Source organism: Giraffa tippelskirchi, chromosome 4, assembly GCF_054371585.1.
Source record: "Giraffa tippelskirchi isolate mGirTip1 chromosome 4, T2T-mGirTip1v1.2.pri, whole genome shotgun sequence".
NCBI lineage: Eukaryota > Metazoa > Chordata > Mammalia > Artiodactyla > Giraffidae > Giraffa > Giraffa tippelskirchi.
The window spans coordinates 203,012,355-203,037,049 of record NC_137278.1 but is presented as its reverse complement, the minus strand read 5'-3'; the positions used below and the strand labels follow the sequence as shown (position 1 = coordinate 203,037,049).

At 41.4% G+C, this 24,695-nt stretch overlaps 2 protein-coding genes and 1 long non-coding RNA gene across 13 annotated transcripts in view; 2 read left to right on the top strand and 1 right to left on the bottom strand.

Moving 5' to 3' along the window:
• Positions 1 to 8,123, top strand: part of FAM227A (family with sequence similarity 227 member A) — a 53,199-nt gene extending 45,076 nt beyond the window's left edge. For all 9 annotated transcript variants that reach the window (XM_081590101.1, XM_081590109.1, XM_081590105.1 and 6 more), the window contains one exon: positions 7,905 to 8,123. In XM_081590101.1, the coding sequence (XP_081446227.1) occupies positions 7,905 to 7,998 (94 nt within the window). In that variant the 3' untranslated portion in view covers positions 7,999 to 8,123. The remainder of the gene's footprint in view (positions 1 to 7,904) is intronic.
• LOC145545502 (uncharacterized) overlaps positions 1 to 17,313 on the bottom strand; it is a 43,067-nt gene extending 25,754 nt beyond the window's left edge. Inside the window, exons 1-4 of the long non-coding RNA XR_014082126.1 lie at positions 17,211 to 17,313; positions 11,977 to 12,067; positions 10,101 to 10,214; positions 9,764 to 9,833 (exon numbers count right to left, since the gene is read on the bottom strand). This is a non-coding gene — a long non-coding RNA (uncharacterized LOC145545502). The remainder of the gene's footprint in view (positions 1 to 9,763; positions 9,834 to 10,100; positions 10,215 to 11,976; positions 12,068 to 17,210) is intronic.
• A 49-nt stretch (positions 17,314 to 17,362) lies between these two features.
• Positions 17,363 to 24,695, top strand: part of DMC1 (DNA meiotic recombinase 1) — a 47,441-nt gene continuing 40,108 nt past the window's right edge. For all 3 annotated transcript variants that reach the window (XR_014082110.1, XM_081590112.1, XM_081590111.1), the window contains exons 1-4: positions 17,363 to 17,537; positions 19,471 to 19,554; positions 20,221 to 20,265; positions 21,173 to 21,319. Coding sequence is in view for 2 of the 3 variants with exons in the window: in XM_081590112.1 (XP_081446238.1) it covers positions 19,504 to 19,554; positions 20,221 to 20,265; positions 21,173 to 21,319 (243 nt within the window). In the remaining variant the exon portion in view is untranslated. The remainder of the gene's footprint in view (positions 17,538 to 19,470; positions 19,555 to 20,220; positions 20,266 to 21,172; positions 21,320 to 24,695) is intronic.

Sequence of the window (24,695 nt, the reverse complement as noted above, 5' to 3'; positions counted from 1 at the left end):
TCTGATGGTGATGCCGAAAGCTCAGCCTCTGAACACCAGTGCCGAATCAAATCTCAGAGGCAGAGTTTTGGGTGAAGTAGAAAAGAAGAGACTTATTGTTTTGCCAGGTGAAGCAGGGACACGGTGGGCTGCTGCCTTCAAAACAGTGTGTCCTAACCCAGGAGGATTTGATGAGTTTCATAGCAGTTTCTCTTCAGATTTCTTCTTTGCCCTATGTGTTGTTTAGAAGTATGTTGTTTAATCTCCAAGTATTTGGGGATTTTCCAGCTCTCTCTCTCTGCTATTGATTTCCAGTTTCATTCCATCTTGGTCTGAGAGCAGGCATAATGTGATTTATCTTTTTTCAGATTTGTTTAGGTATATTTTTTTGGCCCAGAATTTGGTCTGTCTTGGTGAATGTTACATGTGAGCTTGCAGAGACTGTATAATCTGCTGTTTGGGGTGATGTAGTCTACAGATGTCAATTACATCCAGTTGATTATTGGTATTGTTGAGCTCAAGTATGTCCATACCGATTATCTGCCTGCTGGATCCGTCCATTTTGATTAGAGGAGTGTTGAAGTCTCTGACTATGATAGTGGAGTCACCTATTTGTTCTTGTTTTCAAGCAGTTTTTCCCTTGTGTAGCTTGATGCTGCTTTGTTAGGAGCATACACATTAAGAATTGTTATGTCTTCTTGGAGAATTGACAGCTTTATCATTTTGTCAGTTCAGTTCAGTTCAGTTGCTCAGTCATGTCCGACTCTTTGCAACCCCATGAACCGCAGCACGCCAGGCCTCCCTGTCTATCACCAACTCCTGGAGTCCACTTAAACTCATGTCCATTGAGTCGGTGATGCCATACAACCATCTCATCCTCTGTCATCCCCTTCTCCTCCTGCCCTCAATCTTTCCCAGCATCAGGGTCTTTTCAAATGAGTCAGCTCTTTGCATCAGGTGGCCCAAGTATTGGAGTTTCAGCTTCAACATCAGCCCTTCCAGTGAACACCCAGGACTGATCTCCTTTAGGATGGACTGGTTGTATCTCCTTGCAGTCCAAGGGATTATCAAGAGTCTTCTCCAACACCACAGTTCAAAAGCATCAATTCTTCTGTGCTCAGCTTTCTTCACCGTCCAACTCTCATATCCATACGTGACCACTGGAAAAACCATAGCCTTGACTAGATGGACTTTTGTTGGCAAAGTAATGTCTCTGCTTTTTAATATGTTGTCTAGGTTGGTCATAACTTTCCTTCCAAGGAGTAAGCATCTTTTAATTTCATGGCTGCAATCACCATCTGCAATGATTTTGGAGCCCAAAAAAATAAAGTCAGCCACTGTTTCCACTGTTTCTCCATCTATTTCCCATGAAGTGATGGGACCAGATGCCATGATCTTAGTTTTCTGAATGTTGAGCTTTAAGCCAACTTTTTCACTCTCCTCTTTCACTTTCATCGAGAGGCTCTTTAGTTCTTCCTCATTTTCTGCCATAAGGGTGGTATCATCTGCATATCTGAGGTTATTGATATTTCTCCCGGCAATCTTGATTCCAGCTTGTGATTCCTCCAGCCCAGCATTTCTCATGGTGTACTCTGCATATAAGTTAAATAAGCAGGGTGACAATATACAGCCTTGACGTACTCCTTTTCCTATCTGGAACCAGTCTGTTGTTCCATGTCCAGTTCTAACTGTTGCTTCCTGACCCGCATACAGGTTTCGCAAGAGGCAAGTCAGGTGGTCTGGCATTCCCATCTCTTTCAGAAGTTTCCACAGTTTATTGTGATCCACACAGTCAAAGGCTTTGACATAGTCAATAAAGCATAAATAGATGTTTTTCTGGAACTCTCTTGCTTTTTGATGATCCAGCGGATGTTGGCAATTTGATCTCTGGTTCCCCTGCCTTTTCTAAAACCAGCTTGAACATCTGGAAGTTCACGGTTCATGTATTGCTGAAGCCTGGCTTGGATAATTTTGAGCATTGCTTTACTAGCATGTGAGGTGAGTGCAGTTGTGCGGTAGTTTGAGCATTCTTTGGCATTGCCTTTCTTTGGGACTGGAATGAAAACTGACCTTTTCCAGTCCTGTGGCCACTGCTGAGTTTTCCAAATTTGCTGATGTATTGAGTGCAGCACTTTCACAGCATCATCTTTCAGGATTTGAAATAGCTCAACTGGAATTCCATCACCTCCAGTAGCTTTGTTCGTAGTAATGCTTTCTAAGGCCCACTTGACTTCACATTCCAGGATGTCTGGCTCTAGGTGAGTGATCACACCATTGTGATTATTTGGGTCGTGAAGATCTTTTTTGTGAAGATCTTTCTGTGTATTCTTGCCACCTCTTCTTAATATCTTCTGCTTCTGTTAGGTCTCTACCATTTCTGTCCTTTATTGAGCCCATCTTTGCATAAAATGTTCCCTTGGTATCTCTAATTTTCTTGAAGAGATCTCTAGTCTTTCCCATTCTATTGTTTTCCTCTATTTCTTTGCATTGGTCACTGAGGAAGGCTTTCTTCTCTCTCCTTGCTATTCTTTGAAACTCTGCATTCAAATGGGTATATCTTTCCTTTTTTCCTTTGCTTTTCACATCTCTTCTTTCACAGCTATTTGTAAGTCCTCCTCAAACAGCCATTTTGCTTTTTTGCATTTCTTTTTCTTGGGGATGGTCTTGATTCCTGTCTCCTGTACAATGTCATGAACCTCCGTCCATAGTTCATCAGGCACTCTGTCTATCAGATCTAGTCCCTTAAATCTATTTTTCACTTCCACTGTATAGTCATAAGGGATTTGATTTAAGTCATACCTGAATGGTCTAGTGGTTTTCCCCACTTTCTTCAATTTCAGTCTGAATTTGGCAATAAGAAGTTCATGATCTGAGCCAGTCAGCTCCTGGTCTTGTTTTTGCTGACTGTATTATGCCCTTCTTTATCCCTGATAACTTTTTTTTGGTTTTGAATCTGCTCTGTCTGAAATTAGTATAGTTATCCTTGCTCTCTTTTGATCAGTATTAGCATGGTATATTTTTCTCCACTCATTTACTTTTAATCTATAGCCACATTCTCTTTTAAGGAGCATTTCCAGAAGTCCCAAACAACATTTCCACTTACATCTCATTGCTACAACGTGAATGCTTGACTACAGCAATTTCTTTCTTTTTAATAAATATTGTTTAAAAAATATTTAAAATGTTCTTTTATTAAAATAAAAATGATTATGATTTTATAATATTAATGAGGTACAACTTACCATAACATTTGCCCACTTTGCCAGTGCAATTCAGTGACTTTAGTAAATTTACAGAGATTTGCAACAATTACTGCAATTTAGCTTTAGAAGCTTTTCATTACCCTAGAAAGATCCCTCATGCCTATGTGTAGTCAATTTCTTTTAACTTTTCCCTTTTTAATAACCTCCTTGGAAATATCATATAACATTACCAGTTTATTTCAAGGGCAAGATATTAGTCACATGGTGATGTTAGCTTCAAGGGAGACTGGGAAATGTGTTGTTTGTTGGTTTTTTAAATCTGGGTACATTACCATCTTAAACAAAAACTGGCTCCATTGCTAAAGTGAAAAGTGAGAGTGGATGATAAGTTGTTAAATAACCATCTCTACCACAGATAGATGGTGTTTTACTCTTCATTTCAGAGATAAAGAAACCAAAGCATAATGATTTGAGAAATTTAATGAAGGAAAACTTTCAACCTTCTAGTTGAAATTTTCCTTCAAACCAGGAAGGACATTTTCCTTCCTTCCTTCCTTCACATTTTAAAAATAATAGTTTAGCTTGAGGCCCACCTGTTTGAGCCACAGAATCCTGTAAGTTCAATGGTGACTCATTAGCAGTCTTTCTGATATCCAGATTAGATTCTCAGAAATACAAAAAGCCAACTAATCTTATTCACCAATATTATTGTTATTCCCTCAGACACGACTATCTTTCAACTACTTCTTTTTTTTTAATTGAAGTATAGTTAATTTACAATGTTGTGTTAATTTCTGCTGTACATAAAAATGATTCAGTTATACATAAAAATAAATTCTTTTTTATATTCTTTCCACACAGTTTATCTCAGGATATTGAATATAGTTCCCTGTGCTATACAGTAGGACTTTGTCATTTGTTCATTTTATGTGTAATAGCTTATATCTGCTAATTCCAAACTCCCATTCCATCCCTCCCCCACCCTTTCAGTTTACAGCTTTTCACCCTTACTTCTTAATCTAGCTAACCCCTCAGTTCAGTTCAGTCGCTCAGTCATGTCCGACTCTCTGTGACCCCATGAATTGCAGCACGCCAGGCCTCTCTGTCCATCACCAACTCCCGGAGTCTACCCAAACCCATGTTCATCGAGTCGGTGATGCCCTCCAACCATCTCATCCTCTGTCGTCCCCTTCTCCTCCCACCCCCAATCCTACCCAGCATTAGGGTCTTTTCCAATGAGTCAACCCTTCGCATGAGGTGGCCAAAGTATTGGAGCTTCAGCTTCAACATCAGACCTTCCAATGAACACTCAGGATTGATCTCCTTTAGGATGGATTGATTGGATCTCCTTGCAGTCCAAGGGACTCTCAAGAGTCTTCTCCAACACCACAGTTCAAAAGCATCAATTCTGCGGCGCTCAGCTTTCTTCACCGTCCAACTCTCACATCCAGACATGACCACTGGAAAAACCATAGCCTTGACTAGACGGACTTTTGTTGGCAAAGTAATGTCTCTGCTTTTAAATATGCTATCTAGGTTGGCCATAACCTTCCTTCCAAGGAGTAAGCGTCTTTTAATTTCATGGCTGCAGTCACCATCAGCAGTGATTCTGGAGCCCAAAAAAGTAAAGTCTGACACTGTTTCCACTGTTTCCCCATCTATTTCCCATGGAGTGATGGGACCAGATGCCATGATCTCAGTTTTCTGAACGTTGAGCTTTAAGCCAACTTTTTCACTCTCCTCCTTCACCTTCATCAAGAGGCTCTTTAGCTCTTCTTCACTTTCTGCCATAAGGGTGGTGTCATCCGCATATCTGAGGTTATTGATATTTCTCCCAGCAATCTTGATTCCAGCTTGTGTTTCTTCCAGCCCAGCATTTCTCATGATGTACTCTGCATATAAGTTAAATAAGCAGGGTGACAATATACAGCCTTGACGTACTCCTTTTCCTATTTGGAACCAGTCTGTTGTTCCATGTCCAGTTCTAACTGTTGCTTCCTGACCTGCATACAGGTTTCTCAAGAGACAGGTCAGATGGTCTGGTATTCCCATCTCTTTCAGAATTTTCCACAGTTTATTATGATCCACACAGTCAAAGGCTTTGGCATAGTCAATAAAGCAGAAATAGATGTTTTTCTGGAACTCTCTTGCTTTTTCGATGATCCAGCGGATATTGGCAATTTGATCTCTGGTTCCTCTGCCTTTTCTAAAACCAGCTTGAACATCTGGAAGTTCACGGTTCACGTATTGCTGAAGCCTGGCTTGGAGAATTTTGAGCATTACTTTACTAGCATGTGAGATGAGTGCAATTGTGCGGTAGTTTGAGCATTCTTTGGCATTGCCTTTCTTTGGGATTGGAATGAAAACTGACCTTTTCCAGTCCTGTGGCCACTGCTGAGTTTTCCAAATTTGCTGGCATATCGAGTGCAGCACTTTCACAGCATCACCTTTGAGGATTTGAAATAGCTCAACTGGAATTCCATCACTTCCACTAGCTTTGTTCGTAGTGATGCTATCTAAGGCCCACTTGACTTCACATTCCAGGATGTCTGGCTCTAGGTGAGTGATCACACCATCGTGATTATCTGGGTCGTGAAGATCTTTTTTGTGAAGATCTTTCTGTGTATTCTTGCCACCTCTTCTTAATATCTTCTGCTTCTGTTAGGTCCATACCATTTCTGTCCTTTATCGAGCCTATCTTTGCATGAAATGTTCCTTTGGTATCTCTAATTTTCTTGAAGCCTTGTCTATCTCAATGAAACTAAGCCATGCCGTGTGGGGCCACCCAAGACGGATGGGTCATGGTGGAGAGGTCTGACAGATTGTGGTCCACTGGAGAAGGGCATGGCAAACCACTTCAGTATTCTTGCCTTGAGAACCCCATGAACAGTATGAAAAGGCAAAAGGATAGGACACTGAAAGATGAACTCCCCAGGTCAGTAGGTGCCCAATATGCTAATGGAGATCAGTGGAGAAATAACTCCAGAAAGAATGATGGAATGGAGCCAAATCAAAAACGATACCCAACTGTGGATGTGACTGGTGATAGACGCAAAGTCCGATGCTGTAAAGAGCAATATTGCATAGGAACCTGGAATGTTAGGTCCATGAATCAAGGCAAACTGGAAGTGGTCAAACAGGAGATGTCAAGAGTGAACGTTGACATTCTAGGAATCAGCGAACTAAGATGGACTGGAATGGGTGAATTTAACTCAGATGACCATTATATCTACTACTGTGGGCAAGAATCCCTTAGAAGAAATGGAGTAGCCATCATGGTCAACAAAAGAGTCCAAAATGCAGTACTTGGATGCAATCTCAAAAACGACAGAATGATCTCTGTTCGTTTCCAAGGCAAACCATTCAATATCACGGTAATCCAAGTCTATGCCCCGACCAGTAATGCCGAAGAAGCTGAAGTTGAACGGTTCTATGAAGACCTACAAGACCTTCTAGAACTAACACCCAAAAAAGATGTCCTTTTCATTACAGGGGACTGGAATGCAAAAGTAGGAAGTCAAGAAACACCTGGCGTAACAGGCAAGTTTGGCCTTGGAGTACAGAATGAAGCAGGGCAAAGGCTAATAGAGTTTTGCCATGAGAACGCACTGGTAATAGCAAACACCCTCTTCCAACAACACAAGAGAAGATTCTACACGTGGACATCACCAGATGGTCAACACCGAAATCAGATTGATTATATTCTTTGCAGCCAAAGATGGAGAAGCTCTATACAGTCAGCAAAAACAAGACCGGGAGCAGACTGTGGCTCAGATCACGAACTGCTTATTGCCAAATTCAGACTTAAATTGAAGAAAGTAGGGAAAACCACTAGACCATTCAGGTATGACGTAGATCAAATCCCTTATGAGTATACAGTGGAAGTGACAAATAGATTTAAGGGACTAGACCTGATAGACAGAGTGCCTGATGAACTATGGACAGAGGTTCGTGACATTGTACAGGAGACAGGGATCAAGAAAATCCCCATGGAAAAGAAATGCAAAAAAGCAAAATGGCTGTCTGAGGAGGCCTTACAGATAGCTGGGAAGAGAAGAGAAGCGAAAAGCAAAGGAGAAAAGGAAAGATATTCTCATCTGAATGCAGAGTTCCAAAGAATAGCAAGGAGAGATAAGAAAGCCTTCCTCAGCGATCAGTGCAAACAAATAGAGGAAAACAACAGATTGGGAAAGACTAGAGATCTCTTCAAGAAAATTAGAGATACCAAAGGAACATTTCATGCAAAGATAGGCTCGATAAAGGACAGAAATGGTATGGACCTAACAGAAGCTAACCCCTCAGTAACCCTTAAAACCCAGCTCAGACATCACCTCCAGGAAGTCTTCCCTGATTTACCCACTCAGAGTATTGTCTTGTGCTTTCCTGATTACATACCACAGAACATAGCATATCCTAGTCACAGATTTGCTTGTCCATCGATTGAGATTTGTCCTTGAGGTCAGGAATACTGCTCTAGATGACCTTTTTTTTCTTTCAGGGCCTAGCACCCAACAGATCCTCGGTCAATACTTAGAAGATGAATGAGAGAGTCATTGCCATGTGTTTCAGCACTCTGCTTCAGTTATTTGCTATTGCCAGTGTTTTGGCTGATTTGTAAACTTTTTCTTTCAATACTTATCAAGATTCTAGTGAAATCTTTGAAGCGATCACACTGAAGTTTGGAGCCAATTTTTGTTAATGTCTTTTTTGTTTCCCCCACAGGAAGGAAAAGGAAGAGAGGGATGGAGAATGGAAACAGAATTCGACTGACTCTTCCTTCTCACCAGCAAGCACTGATGAAGTCTCTTCCCTGTAGGAACTAGGAAGCTCCTACAAAATTTCTGACATTCCTGCTAGTAGGAGAACAAAAACAGGAGAAAAAGAAACTTGTGACCAAAAACTGAGAAACAGAAATAAATATTCCCAGGATAGGGGAATGATTCCACTATAGTTTTTCCTAGGTTGAGCAAAAAGCAAGAGTGGGGAGATTTTTCCTTAGGTCACTACATTTACTCATGCATTTACTCTTTTATCCATTATTTTACTTAAACTATAATAGCTAGCAATATTAAGTGGTGGCTCAGATGGTAAAGAATCCACCTGCAATGTGGGAGACTTGGGTTCTATCCCTGGGACAGGAAGATCCCTTGGAGAAGGGAATGGCAAACCACTCCAGTATTCTTGCCCAGAGAATTCCATGGACAGAGGAGCCTGGAGGGCTACAGTTCATGGGGTCGCAAAGAGACAACTGAGCGACTAACGCTTTCACTTTCTTTATAATAATAATGGCTACCAATTTACTGTTTACTCTGTGCCAAGCATTAAGCTAAACACAATACAAACATGTGCATGTGTGTTCAGTTGCTGAGTCATGTCTAATTCTTTGTGACCCCAGGAACTGCAGCCCTCTAGGCTCCTCTGTCCATAGGATTTTTCAGGCAAGATACTGGAGTGGGTTGCCATTCCCTTTTCCAGGGGATCTTCCCGACCCAGTCGGGAGCAGCAGAGGTAAAGACTCAGAGGCAGCAAGTAACATGGCAGAAGGTCAAGGAAGTATGTGAGGGGCTCTAGGAGAGAGGAGCCTGGAGAAGATTCTTGGACAAACCATGAAGGAATTTTCTTTTCTAAGCAAAACCACGTTAGTGTCTAAGTGGTGGGAATCCATGAACGATATTAAACAGGGAACCACATGGCCATATTTGGACTTTTCAAGTCCTGGAGGCAGATGGTGGGCTACATGATGGTATTATGTATGTACTTCACGGGATTTGCAAAGTCTTCCACAAACATCTACCTCTTCATGAAACCCTGGCTATCTTTTTGATCAGTAGTCTCTGAGCTTTCTTGATCTTATATCTCTCTTAATAAAACATTTATGAGAACTCAGCTAACAGCTTGTTACAAAAATTGCACTTTCCCGGACCCCCTTGCCCATTCCACAGCAACACTGTCCACTTTCTTAACTAATTGTTTTGTTATTTGTTTTCCTCCATATGTTTAAATACCCTGGTGCTCTTGGTTTTCCAGTATTAGGCATTATCTATTGAATTCTCACAATGAAAGGTGAGGACTAGACTCACACATGCACACACTTTCCCTCTCCCATCCTGCCAATGTGTTTCTGTTGTGATTTTGGCTGGTTCCTTAATCAGTGTTATTATACCATCAACACCATTACCATGAGCTACACAATAAACTTTCGTTGTTTTTATTTCTTGCAAAACTGTTTGCTGTCACTGGAATTAAGTCTCTTTTTCAATCTACTTGTTTTCTTTCTTTCCTTTTTTAATATACTTATCACAGTCTATCTCCAAATTATCCCAGTACATTCAGACACTTTACATAATCTATCAGTTTCACCTCCATTTCCCAGCCTTCTGATCTACTTCACTCTAGGTGGTTCATTTCCAGGCTGATTATATAATGTTGGGAATTCCTTTCTTCATTCTCTTGATCACATTGGTTTTTTAACCTACTTCTCTTTGTGTCTTTATGGTTCACCCACAGAAAGGTGATCAAGAAGTCAAATCCAATGCAGAAAAATGAAACAGTCTTTCTTAGCCTCTCACCTTCCATCTCACCTGCATGAATCCTTGTCTAAGAATCAAAAGAACTTCTTGGTTGAAGTCTTCACATGTTGTTGGATTTACTCTAAAATAGAAGCAAGAAAACAAAAAATAATACAATAATACATTTAATCATTCCCCTCCATAGGACAAAGAATATTAAAGTCCACTCCTACTTGAGCCAAAGTCAGAATTTAAAATGGCATAAAGTGACCTCATTCATTCATGCATTTGCTTAGTAATTCTTTCATTCACTTGTTTATTAATAATAATACTATGGAGTATATATAGATATGTATTATATGTATCATATAATAGTAATCATAGGAGATGTCATTTATTAAGTACTTACTAAGTGCTGAGTACTCCAAGTCCTTTTCAGACATTATCTCAGATTAAACCATTTTCCCCTCTTCTCCCCCAGGTGGGTGTTGGTACCTCCATTTCTCTTAGAAGGACAGTGGGGCTTGAAAAAAAGTTGAGGAAGTGTTCACTAGGTATCTAGCTTATACCATGTTTGCACATACCAGGTCCTATTGATACAGAGATGAATAAAGACATAGTCCCTCACCTTAAAGAGTACACAGACTAGAAGAGGGGGGAGGATGTGTAAACCAATAAATGCATTAAAGTTGTGCTAGAGATCTGTGTGGAATCCAAGAAAAACCAAGCCCAGAGAGACTTCACTGAGGCTCAGAGGTACAGGGGCCAATGTGTAGAAGGACCTGCAGTTGGGCTGAGGGGCTTGGCCTTTATCATATGGGTCTCAAGGCACAAGGGAGTAACCTGGTCTGTGTTAGAACAGTCTGCCCAACCCAGTGAAGTGGAAAAAAAAAATCAAGCAAATGACTGTTTGCCGGAACCAAGAAGCAATTAAGTACATTCTTGGAACAGATGATGTCTCCCTTAGTTAATACCATCACTTGAACCTGAGTGTAATTCTAGGTGACCCCCTTGGAAAATACTACCCAGTTAAGAAATGGAAGAAGGGTAAAAGGGAAGAGCTCAAGCTTTGGACCCAGAAAATTCAGAACTTTGAATCCCTGTTCTGGGTCATAGTGGATTTATGACCTTAGGCCTAGTAGCTTTTGTGACTTGCCTTTTCTGAACTTGTTTTCTTGGATGCAGAAAGGGAATGTCTGTCTAGGAAGGTAGTGTTGTGTTTGTTAAATGAGATAATTTATGCAAAGTTCCTGGCTTAGCATATTTCACTCGATAATTGCTACCAGCTATTGTTTGTTATTATCATTACTGTTAAAAGGTATACTCTTCTCCTGAAACCAGGACATGTTGAGCGTGGAAGCTAGGCCATGTCTTTCAGGATAATCCTTTGCACAGCTTGGGTCCCAGATCATGCCTGCTCGGACCCCTTCCAGAAGTTACTGAGGATTCATAACTATAGGCCTCTCGGCAGTTCAGGATGAAAAGATCTGTCTCTGCTCTTTGTAAATATTAGAAGGGAAAATTATGGTGAAGAATTCTTCACCCTTTATAAAGGGAGGGAAGGGATAAAGCACCAAAGGGTGCATTTAAGAAGCACTAGCTATAATATGGAATAAAGCAAATGAGTAATTGTGTAATACCCCTATTCTGTCATTCCTACAGCATGGAAGTAAGGAAAATCAGATGTTAAGCTAGAAGGAATGAAGTAAAAATCCTGTGGTCCTGATTTTGAATTGATTATGAATTGAGGATATATTTCATCTTTAGTTAGTGTTAGTTGCTCAGTCCAACTCTTTGTGACCTGATGGACTGTAACCTGCCAGATCCCTCTGTCCATAGAATTCTCCAGGCAAGAATATTGGAGTGGGTAGCCATTCCCTTCTCCAGGGAATCTTCCGATCCAAGGATGGAACCTGGATATCTTGCATTGCAGGTGAATTCTTTACCGTCTGAATCACCAGGGAAGCCCTTTCTTTAAAAACAAATAGTTGCCTAAGAAATGGATATAGAAGTGGCTAAGAGGGTAGAGGAGGAAAGGAGGAAGAAATTACAAGAGGGCCCAAGAAAACTTTTGGGGATGGTGGTTATGTTCACTGTCTTCATTGTGCTGAGGGATTCACAGACTTTAAATATGTTCAGTTTCTTGTATATCATTTATATCTGTTAAAGCTTAAAAAAAAAACAAACCTACTAACTGTCCATTGAAATGACTTGGAAATGAAGACTAACCCAATAGTAATGAACTAGACTGTGGTTTTGAAATATTATTTGCACTAAAAGGATACAGGAATCCTTGAAGAATTGTCTGGTTCCAGGTCTAGGGCAGGAAAATCATGAAATGAGCTTGAAACATCGCCATACTAATTAGCAAGGAAGCTACAAAAGATGAGAGTCCTGTTAGAAAGCCTTGATAGCCAACTTAGAATCTCATTGGCTAACGATGGGACAATCTAAGTATAATAATAATAGTCATGGACTGAAGCATGTCAAACATGTTTTCACCCACATATTCATATCATTGCTTAAAAAAAATAACTGGTCACTGTTGAAAGATACTAGGGGACCAATTTGTTATTTTGAAAACTAGCAAATAAAGGAAACAAATCAGTATTATCATGCCATTCCCACATGGACTGTCAGTTTCAGTTTCAGTTCAGTCGCTCAATCCTGTCGGACTCTTTGCGACCCCATGGACTGCAGCACACCAAGGCTCCCTGTCCATCACCAACTCCCAGAGCTTGCTCAAACTCATGTCCATCGAGTTGGTGATGCCATCCACCCGTCTCATCCTCTGTCGTTCCCTTCTCCTCCTGCCTTCAATCTTTTCCAACATCAGGGTCTTTTCCAATGAGTCAGTTTTTCGCATCAGGTGGCTGAAGTGTTGGAGTTTCAGCTTCAGCATCAGTCCTTCCAACGAATTTCAGGGTTAATTTCCTTTAGGATTGACTGGTTTGATCTCCTTGCTGTCCAAGGAACTCTCAAGAGTCTTCTCCAGCACCACGGTTGGAAAGCATCAATTCTTCAGCACTCTGCCTTCATTGTAGCCCAACTCTCACATCGATACACGACTACTGGAAAAATCATAGCTTTGACTATACCAATCTTTGTCGGCAAAGTGATGTCTCTGCTTTTCAATATGATGTCTAGGTTTGTCAGGGATTTTCAGGTGGTGCTAGTGGTAAAGAATCCACTTGCCAATGCAGGAAATATAAGAGACATGGTTTGATTCCTGGGTCAGGAAGAGCCCCTGGAGAAGGGCATGGCAATCCACTCCAGTATTCTTGCCTGGAGAATCGCATGGACACAGGAGCCTGACCGGCTATAGTCCATGGGGCCGCAAAGAGTCAGACACGACTGAAGTGACTTCACATGCACACACGCTAGGTTTGTCGTATCTTTTCTTCCAAGGAGCAAGCGTCTTTTAATTTCATGGTTGCAGTCACTGTCCATAGTGATTTTGGAGTCCGAGAAAATAATATCTGCCAGTGTTTCCATTTTTTTCCCAATTAGTTAGGTTCTCATTAGTTATCTCTTTTATACATAGTAGTGTATATATGCCCATCCCAATCTCCCAGTTTATCCCACCCATCCCCTTCCCCTCCTGGTATCCATACATCCATTCTCTACATCTGTGTCTCTGTTTTGAAAATTGGTTATCTGAATGCTGTCTGGATATTTGATATTAAAAATTATTATTTTGGTGGTGTGATAATGGTGTTATGGATATGCATTTAATTTACAGATGAAATTATATGACATATAGAATTTGCTGAAAAACCATATGAAAGGGAGAAAGTGGATGGAAGTATAAGTGAAACAAGACTGGTCATATGTTGAAAATTGTTGAAGCTGAGTGATGGGGATATAACATTTTACTTAAAAACAGTAAAGGCATTGCTGGGGACTTGTACTTTTAAATGTATTTTTACAGGTTATTTTGTCTTCTCTCATGAAGTAAATGTGAATGAAGTAAAATTTTCTCCATTTTCAAACTGAGGCCTTTCTTGGTTGAAACCATTACCCCTGGCTTGGACTTTTACAGTATTCTCTGAAGCATCCTCTTTGCCCTCTCTCCTAACTCCATTTTCCACATAGCAGCCCAAATACTTCAAGTATATTAACCCACTAATTCTCATACCAACTCAAGACTAATACTATTTGGTTTTCAGATGAGGAAAATAAAGCACAAAGATGTTTAAATAAATTTTCCCCAAGACCAGATATCTTGTAGATGACTGGATTGGACTGTAGTTTGGGCTTAGTTGCCATGCCTGTGTGTGCTTATATCATACTTCTCTAAATGGAAAATAGAATCACATATATGAATATACAAGTCGGCCATATACTCATTTAGCATATTGGCTGAGAGCCTGAACACAGGAATCAGACTGTAAGCCTTGGGCAAGTTACTTAACCTTGTGATACCTCAGTTCCATCATCTGTAAACAGAGATAACAATAGTTCCTACCTCATGCTATCTCTGTATGAAGTGGATATGTTCATCTGTGGAAAGCAGTTAAGTGATATGTTAACTATCAATAAATGCTACGTTTGGTTTCTGAGAGTTCCTTTTTCCCTAATACCTTTCACTCCAGCAGAACAATTTTCAGCTCCCTAAATACGCCTGTGTTCCCTGTGCCCTTACCCCCTGCCCAGCTGGAAAATCCTCACTTATTCTTTCAGGCCCAAATAAAGGGTCACCACCTCTATGAGGATCTTCCACGGAGAGGTCTACATGGCTCCCATGTGTATCTATAATCCCTCTTACAAATCCCTCACCCTGTTTGTTATTATCTCTTTCTATATCTATCTTCCCTACTAGACTCATTTCTCCTTGAGAGCCGAGACCTGTCTTTATCTTCATATCCAGCAGAGAGTTGGGTCCAAGCAGAATTTAATAAGTGTTGGTTAAATAAACGGTCACAAGCATACCTCTCTGGGCAGCTGTGTGCCAAAGTTGGAAGCTTTTCAAATTTGGAAAGAAATCTAAATAAATGAGAAGCCTCAAATGACTGATATGTATGTATGTGTCTATATGCTGCTGTAATCACCTATAAACTTATCTATAACCCACACTAGAGTTTTTATTTTGTTTGTTATTGAATCTCTGGCACCCAGCACCTAGCACAGTGTATGACAAATAGTGTGTGTGTGTGCACGCGCATGCATGTGCTTAGTTGCTCAGTAGTGTTCAACTCTTTGCGACCCCATGATGTAGCCCGCCAGGCTCCTCTGTCCATGGGACTTCCCAGGCAAGAATACTGGAGTGGGTGCATTTCCTTCTCCAGGGGATCTTCCCAACCCAGGGATCGAATCCACATCTCCTGCATTGGCAGGCGGATTCTCTACTGCTGAGCCCCCTGCGAAGCCCTTGTCAAATAGTAGGGATTCAATAAACATTTTTTAAAATAAATGCTAATTTAAAGGGAGATATACCCAATGAGATTCTCTTTTTGTAATGACCTTTCATTCTTTAGTTCTCTACTAAAACATTTTTCAAATTTGAGCTCTTGAAACCAAGAATACACACATCTAGAGGCACCAGTTTGGAGAAACTTAACTGTACATGGTGGAATTATATGACTCTATTTGACTATAAGGTGGTTGTCCACAGAGGGGCAGTACAGTGTAATGGTTTAAAATTCAGGTTGCCCTGTAATTCTACTCGTTGTTCTCTATTTCTTGGAGTATCATAAAATGACACAAATTTTTAAAATTTTGTGGAGAGCTTGTGGACTTGCTGAACAATTTGAGAAACTGGAAAAGCTAATTGACACAATTACTGATTGGTTACTAATTGACACAAAGCTTTGGTTTGCCATGCTTTGTATCTAAGATAGGAAAGTAGCATTCTGCCATAAAGGATTTTTCTCTAATACAGTCATTCTTGTAAGTCTTTTATGGCTTCTAAGTGTTATGTCATACTTAAAAAGACTTTTCTTATTCTGAGATAGTAACATTTTTTCTCATGTTTTCTTCTAGCGCTTTTATTTTTCAGACTTAATTTCTTGATCCATCTAGAATTTATTTTAGTATAAGGTGTGAACTATAGTTCCAATTTTATTTTTTTGGTCCTGATTTGAGTGAAAAGATTTTCAAGTGTACTTTTTAACCACCCCAGGGTTTTGGATTTTTTAAAATAATTTTTTAGTTGTATATAGACTTCCCTGGTGGCTCATACGGTATAGCCATCAATATCCTGTGCAAACAAGATTTTTATACTCACTTCACCCATTTGTCACTACCAAGTTCATTTTAGTTTCTTCAAGTGTACTGCACACAACCTTCAAATATTATGAACATTTCTCTCTCCCAGCTGTCACTACAGCAAACTACATATGTTATATTTCCCTAAATGATCTTGCTGTGCTCTTTGCAGCTCTTCTGTACAGTTGATGTCTCCATCTAACAAGTTGCTCAGAAATTACTATAATTATTTTAGGTGAGGCCCAAGGTGAAAGCCTATTATCACCATCCAGTTCAGCTAAAAAATGGGCATTAATTTCCATTTAACCTGAACAGGTTATGTTTCTGGAAAATAACAGATTTTGAAGAACTATGGCAGTCATTTGTTGGCACTTTAAACAGCCCACCTGGGGCGGGGGGGAAGTCCTACAAAATGCCAACTGCTATTGTGGAATTTTTTTGCTATTTATTCCAGCAAAGAATGATTCAGACACTGAAGAAAAAGGGTCACCCTGTACTAGGTCTTGAACCCAAAGAACTATTTGTACAGATACTCATCCAAGACACATCACAGCCTCTACCTCAACAGATGCTCTTTCAAATCTTTCATGACTCTCCTCAACAGTAAGTCTCCATTTAAGGGGAGGAGTATGATGCTGCCAGAGACAGCTCTGCTGGCATGAAGGCTGGCCTAAAATTTCTATTTAAAAGCTGGACCAAAATACGTTTGGCTTCTGTTGGCTACTTAAAATTTCAAGTTAAGAGGAAGAAATATTACTCTCCATCGTGAATGGGCCTTGGGTGCCTCACTCCCAGACTAGAGTGGTAAATGGTAAGAGAGTCACAGAGAAAGGAGAGAAATTAGGAACACTGGCTGAGGTATTAGGTACAGATTATGAAGCCAGATATGAAAAACTTGGAGTGAAAAGAAAAGCCTTGAGCAGGGAGAAACCCTCCCGCCCCCGCCATATTCGACCTCCTAACCCGAGTATCCTGATTAAGATAAGTATTCTGCACGTCACCTGTCACCAAGTCAGCCACCTCTGCTTAGCACCCCTCCCCTGCCTCACGGTCTTCCACCTCCTTACCCCTTCCAAGTGGCCTCTCTTCATCTCAGAACACGGCCACACCTAAGGGCCTTCTCTCTCGCTTGTCTTCACCTCAGCGCCCACCTCAATACCCCCTAATTTCGATGCATCGCCTCAGCGCCCCCACTTCAGAGTCCTTTCCTGACCTCAGCATCTCCCTCCGCTCTTAGAGACGCCCCAGCCTCCGCTCCAACCAAAACGCCTCTCCTCTGCGCACTCTCTCCACCTCGGCGCCGCTCCCTCACCCCAGCGCGCCACCCATACAGGTTCTTCTGCTCCTCCTCGCGGCTTTCCCGCAAGCCCTTCCCACGGCTCCGCACCTCCGTTCTTCTACAAGTCTAGGGCCCCGCCCCTCAATCTTCGCCCTGCCTTTGGTGGGACCGCCCCCTACCGTCCTGGCCCCGCCCATGCCAGGCGCGAGCCCAGACTAGCAGTTTGGCGCCAAACCTCTGGGCCCCTGACGGTTGGAGGCCAGTCTCAGCGTTCTGGTTCGGAGTCAGAATCCCTGAGGACTAGAAAGCCCCGGCCGGGGGCGGGATTCGAATACCTTGAGAACTTGGGGGAGACTGTGGGTACGAGTGATGTTTATGGCAAAAGGGGAAGGCGGGTGAAGCATGTGAGGGGAAATGGGGGCTTCCTTTCTTAGGTCGCTCTCTACGGTCGTTGCTGGGCCCTAGGCTGGTGGCTTTGTGCGTTTCGGCTCCTATCCCCACCCCGTCGAGTGCTCTTGAGGGATTTCCAGAATCCTTATTTTAAACCAAGTCGGACCTAAGTCTTGAAGAGGCCTCCTCGGGCTCCTTATGAGGGAGTCCGGTGTCAGGAATACGGCCGGTGGGCGGGGATGGGGGTGGGGAGGCGGTGAGAGTGACCTGGACTGCGCTTGCCACAATAAGGGACCGCTTCTGGCACCTTAAACCAAGGTGTTTGGGAGCCCTACTTTAGATTCAACTGTTCATTCCATCAACTGCTATTTGAGAAAGATGGAGAACAATCTTTTTATTAAGAAAGAAAAGACAGTCACTTGAGGAATTTGGGGTTATCATATATATGATTAGCTTTCTTGAGTGAGGGACCCCATTCCAGACGATTCCGTTTACATTGTCTCCTCGTTTGCCTCGAATACTTTACTCTACTAGGTGGTAACGACCCTACTTCTACCTCAGAAGTTTGTTCCCCACTGGGCTGGGCCCCAACTTAGTTTGGTATTCAGTGAGGAGATGAAATAGAGCAAAACTGATTATTTGGACCACATTTTCTAAAGAACACAATCATGCCTTGTAGATTCCTGACTTAAAGGCTTTATCTGCTTATTGGCCCTAATATGTTATCATATTAAAATACTAGATTATTGTTGTTTAGTTGCTAAGTCTGGAGAAGGCACTGGCAACCCACTCTAGTACTCTTGCCTGGAAAATCCCATGGACGGAGGAGCCTGGTAGGCTGCAGTCCATGGGGTCTCGAAGAGTCAGATGCGACTTCACTTTCACTTTTCACTTTCATGCATTAGAGAAGGAAATGGCAACCCACTCCAGTGTTCTTGCCTGGAGAATCCCAGGGACGGGAGAGCCTGGTGGGCTGCCATCTGTGGGGTCGCACAGAGTCGGACACGACTGACGCGAGTTAGCAGCAACAGTTGCTAAGTCATGTCAGACTGTTTTGTGTCCCCATGGACTATCCATCATAATTTTTAAATCTTAAAATCATGAAGCTAGTTAATATTATAAAGTGATGTACATCTAATGTTTTATGAAACAGAAAAATATGTTACGAGAGCTCCTCATCATTCCCAAGCAGAAGGGATTCCTCATACATGAGAAAAATAATATCTTTTTATTGAGGATAGACTTAAGTTCTAGGTGCCAGGCAGGATGCAAGGAAGACTTAAGATCAAAGTTCTTAAACTGTTAACAAATATGAAAGTTTAATATCAATATGGAATTCTAAGATTCTACTTCTAAATAACCTTCCAAGACAACAAAAAAGATATTGTTAGTCATGATTAACTGTGCTATAGGAAATCAGAAGATGATACAATGTGGCCATTTTTAAGGAAATAAATGAAACTAGTCCCCTCACCCACACATACCACACCAGAAAAAAGAAATAATGCCACAGCCTTAGGAGAAATAAGATAGGCCAGCCTAGTTATTCCAAACTAAATATTTTTCTTGAAAAAAAAAAGAATTTTTTTCATTTATTTTATTTATTTATGGCTGCGCCGGGTCTTCCTATTCGCGGGCCTTCTCCATTTGTGGCCAGCAGGGGCTACTCTAGTTGTTGTGGGCAAGCTTCTCATTTCAGTGGTTTCTTTTGTGTGAAGCTGGGCCCTGGGCTCATGGGCTTCAGTATTGTGATGCTTGGGCTCAGTAGTTGTGGCTCATGGGGCTCTCATATTTGTCTGTCTTTCTGGTCCTTGATGACTGAAATGAAATTAAAAAGTCTATGGGCAAAGGATTTTGTACTATATGATCTATGACAACTTATTAATATTTCTTGTTTTTCCAGAATTGATTATTTTTCTTCTGCTCACCCTTCAATATGAAGGAGGATCAAGTTGTGCTGGAAGAACTGGGATTCCAAGATGAAGAAGTATGCCTAGAATGTTGAAAGATACATAGATATTCAGTTATTCTACAAAAATGGAGTTCCTTCTCTGTTAACTACTACTTTTAGAAACTTAACTACTATTTTTATTTATTAGAAATAAAACATAGTTCTGGAGAGAGGCACTGTTACAAATATGTAACAACATGTTTGGCAAGGGGTGCTAAGGTTAGCTACTTAGCAGCTGGCATGAACATATTTTAATAATTTAACAATTGGTATGGCCATATTGGTACCAAATAGTGGAGGAGGGAGTTCACGGTCTGGTGGAGAAGACTGAGAAAACATATTTAAAAATAGCTTGTGTTGTTCCACTCTTTTGGATTAAGGTCTTAAAAAGTTTGGTGAGACTGTTGGAATTCCCCAGTGGTTCAGTGGTTAGGACCACTGCCACTGCAGGGGGCACAGGATCAGGGAACTAAGATCCTGAGTGCCAGATTGGGCTTCCTAGTTCTTTCAGTGTTGGCACTGCTTTTAAGTATGCAACAATATGTTTGAAAAAGTATTATTGATCCTACCTCAATCTATCTGGAGAAGTGGAATTTGAGGCATTTTGGAGTGACTCATAATGCTGAATTAAGTCTTTAAAATATGTGAAACAGTTGGATATGAAGAATGAACACTCCTTTTTTTCTGTTCCATCTCCTTTAGGAATCTTTGTTTCAAGACATTGACCTGTTACAAAAACATGGAATTGTAAGTATTTTTTCAACACTGTGTGAAATTGTCCCTTTGAGAATTTCTCAGCCTTGAGTCTATTGGCATTTGGGACCAGGCAATTCTTTCTTGTTGAGGCAGCTGTCCTGTGCATTGTAGGGTGTTTAGTAGCATCCCTGATTCCTAACCACCTACTCTATGACAGTAGCAACTCTGTGGTTGTGACAACCAAAAATTTCTCCAGACATTTTTAGGTGTCCCCAGGGGGCAAAATTGCCCACAGTTGAGAACCACTGGTCCAACGGCAGGCATTCAGAGCTATCTACTGAAAATTTACTTTCTGTGTCATGTGATTAGAGTAAATGATGTTGACAGAAATCCAGACTTTAAGTAACAAGCTAGATGAACTTCAATAGCAATCAGTTGACAGTACAACTTCTCTTACATTACCCTTTGAAGCCCTTACATTTACTCTCTTTCAGTTGAATTTAGAAAGTTGGAGCAAGAGAAAATACTGGTTTTTTGGTTATGTAGTTATTTGCATTCTCCAAGGGTAAAGAAAAAAAATCTTAAAAGATTTTTAAAGAACATACTGGTAATGAAGTTCTGTAGAAAGAAGGAGCTGAACTGAGGGGGTGAACGTGTGATAAATTTGTTAGCTTTTCTACCAACAGACTCTTCTTTTGAATTCCTTGTTACATTGCCATGGTCTCACTAACATTCTTGGGAAATCAGGGCACAGCCAGAACATTTGGCAGCATGCTGGGTATGTTCTACTCAGATATTTCTAGAACATTTGGCTACATGGTGGGTGGGTTCCACCTGGCTGCTTGTGTAAAATTGGCATCGTAATGGAAGTAGATGGACATAAAAGCGCATGGCATAGTATGGGAGCCTTTCAGGCTGGCATTTTCTCAATCTGCTGCACCCATTCTTTTACTTACAGAATGTGGCTGACATTAAGAAACTGAAGTCAGTAGGCATCTGTACCATCAAAGGGATACAGATGACAACAAGAAGAGCCCTATGCAATGTCAAAGGACTCTCAGAAGCAAAAGTGGACAAGATTAAAGAAGCAGCAAACAAGCTTATCGTAAGCAAAATCCATTCTTTGTTGTTTTAGCTTAAAAGGGCCCTGGGAATCTCTGTAGCTTTTCTCATTATGTACACTAGAAACCATTGTGAGAACTCTGAGTTCCTGTGGATCACCATATATTATATGCCCCATGTTAACTTTTCATCATGTAAGTTTCAAAGCAGTAATTTCTAAAAAAAATGAGACAGAGGTTAAGAGACCAGGAAAATATGAAGGCAATCATTTTTTACAAAACCTTTTATTTTTGTCTCCTTTTATATCACTTTTTTTCCTTTTCTGTGTCTCTTCCTTTCCTTCTTTTCTTTTTCTTTTTTTGTCCAGGATGTGCTGCTTTCAAGATCTTAGTTCTGTGACCTGGGATCAAATCCAGGCTCCCAGCAATTAGAGTACCAAATCCTAACCACTGGACTACCAGGGATTCCCGCCTTTTCATATTTTTTTACCTTCCTCCTCCTTATTTTTTTGTATTATCTCCTCAAACATTGTATATATTATGGCTGTTGTGAAGCACTCAGCACCAAAGAAATTGCTCTCTCCTGGTATCGGTTCAGTTCGGTTGCTCAGTCGTGTCCCTCTTTGCAATCCCATGAATCGCAGCACGCCAGGCCTCCCTGTCCATCACCAACTCCCAGAGTTTACCCAAACCCATGTCCATCGAGTCGGTGATGCCATCCAACCATCTCATCCTCTGTCGTCCCCTTCTCCTCCTGCCCCCAATCCTTCCCAGCATTAGGGTCTTTTCCAATGAGTCAACTCTTCACATGAGGTGGCCAAAGTATTGGAGTTTCAGCTTCAACATCAGTCCTTCCAATGAACACCCATGACTGATCTCCTTTAGGATGGACTGGTTGGATCTCCTTGCAGTCCAAGGGACTCTCAAGAGTCTTCTCCAACACCACAGTTCAAAAGCATCAATTCTTCGGTGCTCAGCTTTCTTCATCGTCCAACTCTCACATCCATACATGACCACTGGAAAAACCATAGCCTTGACTAGACGGACCTTTGTTGGCAAAGTAATGTCTTTGCTTTTAAATATGCTATCTAGGTTGGTCATAACCTTCCTTCCAAGGAGTAAGCGTCTTTTAATTTCATGGCTGCAATCACCATCAGCAGTGATTTTGGAGCCCAAAAAAATAAAGTCTGACACTGTTTCCACTGTTTCCCCATCTATTTCCCATGAAGTGATGGGACCAGATGCCATGATCTTAGTTTTCTGAACATTGAGCTTTAAGCCAACTTTTTCACTCTCCTCTTTCACTTTCATCAAGAGGCTCTTTAGTTCTTCTTCACTTTCTGCCATAAGGGTGGTGTCGTCTGCATATCTGAGGTTATTGATATTTCTCCCAGCAATCTTGATTCCAGCTTGTGTTTCTTCCAGCCCAGCGTTTCTCATGATGTACTCTGCATATAAGTTAAATAAGCAGGGTGACAATATACAGCCTTGACGTACTCCTTTTCCTATTTGGAACCAGTCTGTTGTTCCATGTCCAGTTCTAACTGTTGCTTCCTGACCTGCATACAGGTTTCTCAAGAGACAGGTCAGATGGTCTGGTATTCCCATCTCTTTCAGAATTTTCCACAGTTTATTATGATCCACACAGTCAAAGGCTTTGGCATAGTCAATAAAGCATAAATAGATGTTTTTCTGGAACTCTCTTGCTTTTTTGATGATCCAGCGGATGTTGCAATTTGATCTCTGGTTCCTCTGCCTTTTCTAAAACCAACTTGAACATCTGGAAGTTCACGGTTCACGTATTGCTGAAGTCTTGCTTGGAGAATTTTGAGCATTACTTTACTAGCGTGTGCTGCTGCTGCTGCTAAGTCACTTTAGTCGTGTCCGACTCTGTGTGACCCCATAGATGGCAGCCCACCAGGCTCCGCCATCCCTGGGATTCTCCAGGCAAGAGTACTGGAGTGGGTTGCCATTTCCTTCTCCAATGCGTGAAAGTGAAAAGTGAAAGTGAAGTCGCTCAGTCGTGTCCGACTCCTAGTGACCCCATGGACTGCAGCCTACCAGGCTCCTCCGTCCATGGGATTTTCCAGGCAAGAGTACTGGAGTAGGTTGCCATTGCCTTCTCCAATGAGATGAGTGCAATTGTGCGGTAGTTTGAGCATTCTTTGGCATTGCCTTTCTTTGGGATTGGAATGAAAACTGACCTTTTCCAGTCCTGTGGCCACTGCTTAGTTTTCCAAGTTTGCTGGCATATTGAGTGCAGCACTTTCACAGCATTATCTTTGAGGATTTGAAATAGCTCAAGTGGAACTCCATCAGCTCCACGAGTTTTGTTCGTAGTGATGCTTTCTAAGGCCCACTTGACTTCACATTCCAGGATGTCTGGCTCTAGGTGAGTGATCACACCATCGTGATTATCTGGGTCATGAAGATCTTTTTTGTACAGTTCTTCTGTGTATTCTTGCCACCTCTTCTTAATATCTTCTGCTTCTGTTAGGTCTCTACCATTTCTGTCCTTTATCAAGCCCATCTTTGCATGAAATGTTCCCTTGGTATCTCTAATTTTCTTGAAGAGATCTCTAGTCTTTCCCATTCTATTGTTTTCCTCTGTTTCTTTGCATTGACTGCTGAGGAAGGCTTTCTTATCTCTCCTTGCTATTCTTTGGAACTCTGCATTGAGATGGGAATATCTTTCCTTTTCTCCTTTGCTTTTCGCTTCTCTTCTTTTCCCAGCTATTTGTAAGGCCTCCTCAGACAGCCATTTTGCTTTTTTGCATTTCTTTCCATGGGGATGGTCTTGATCCCTGTCTCCTGTACAATGTCCCGAACCTCTGTCCATAGTTCATCAGGCACTCTGTCTATCAGATCTAGTCCCTTAAATCTATTTCTCACTTCCACTGTATAATCATAAGGGATTTGATTTAGGTCATACCTGAATGGTCTAGTGGTTTTCCCGACTCATTTGATAAGAGAACATCGCATTTGAAAAAGATCAACAGTGGCTGGGTCTACGTGTGTGCAGTTAAGATAGATATGACCAACAATGTGCTCATTGAGGCACTTGAGCTTAAAGCTAAGTGAAACCTGTACTTTGTAGCTGGGCCCATAGACCGTAAGAGACCTATGCCGCCGAGACGCTCCAAGCAAAAACACATGCCTTTGACCCAAGCTTTTGTGTAGAACTTTTGTGGGCCACTGGAGGCAGCACATCTGGGAATAAGAATGTGCAGAAAGGCCAAAGTGTCCCTCTTTGCAGAAGAGCAGGCTTCTCCTTTTCTACATGTGTATAAGAGAGTCTCATTCTCACCAAGTCCTAGAAACTCTCTTCACAAACAGTCACCTGTTTCCTTCCAGATGCAGTGTCAGTGTGGTCCTGAACTTGGAGAGGACCCAACTGAACTGCTCTGAGCACAACTCAGT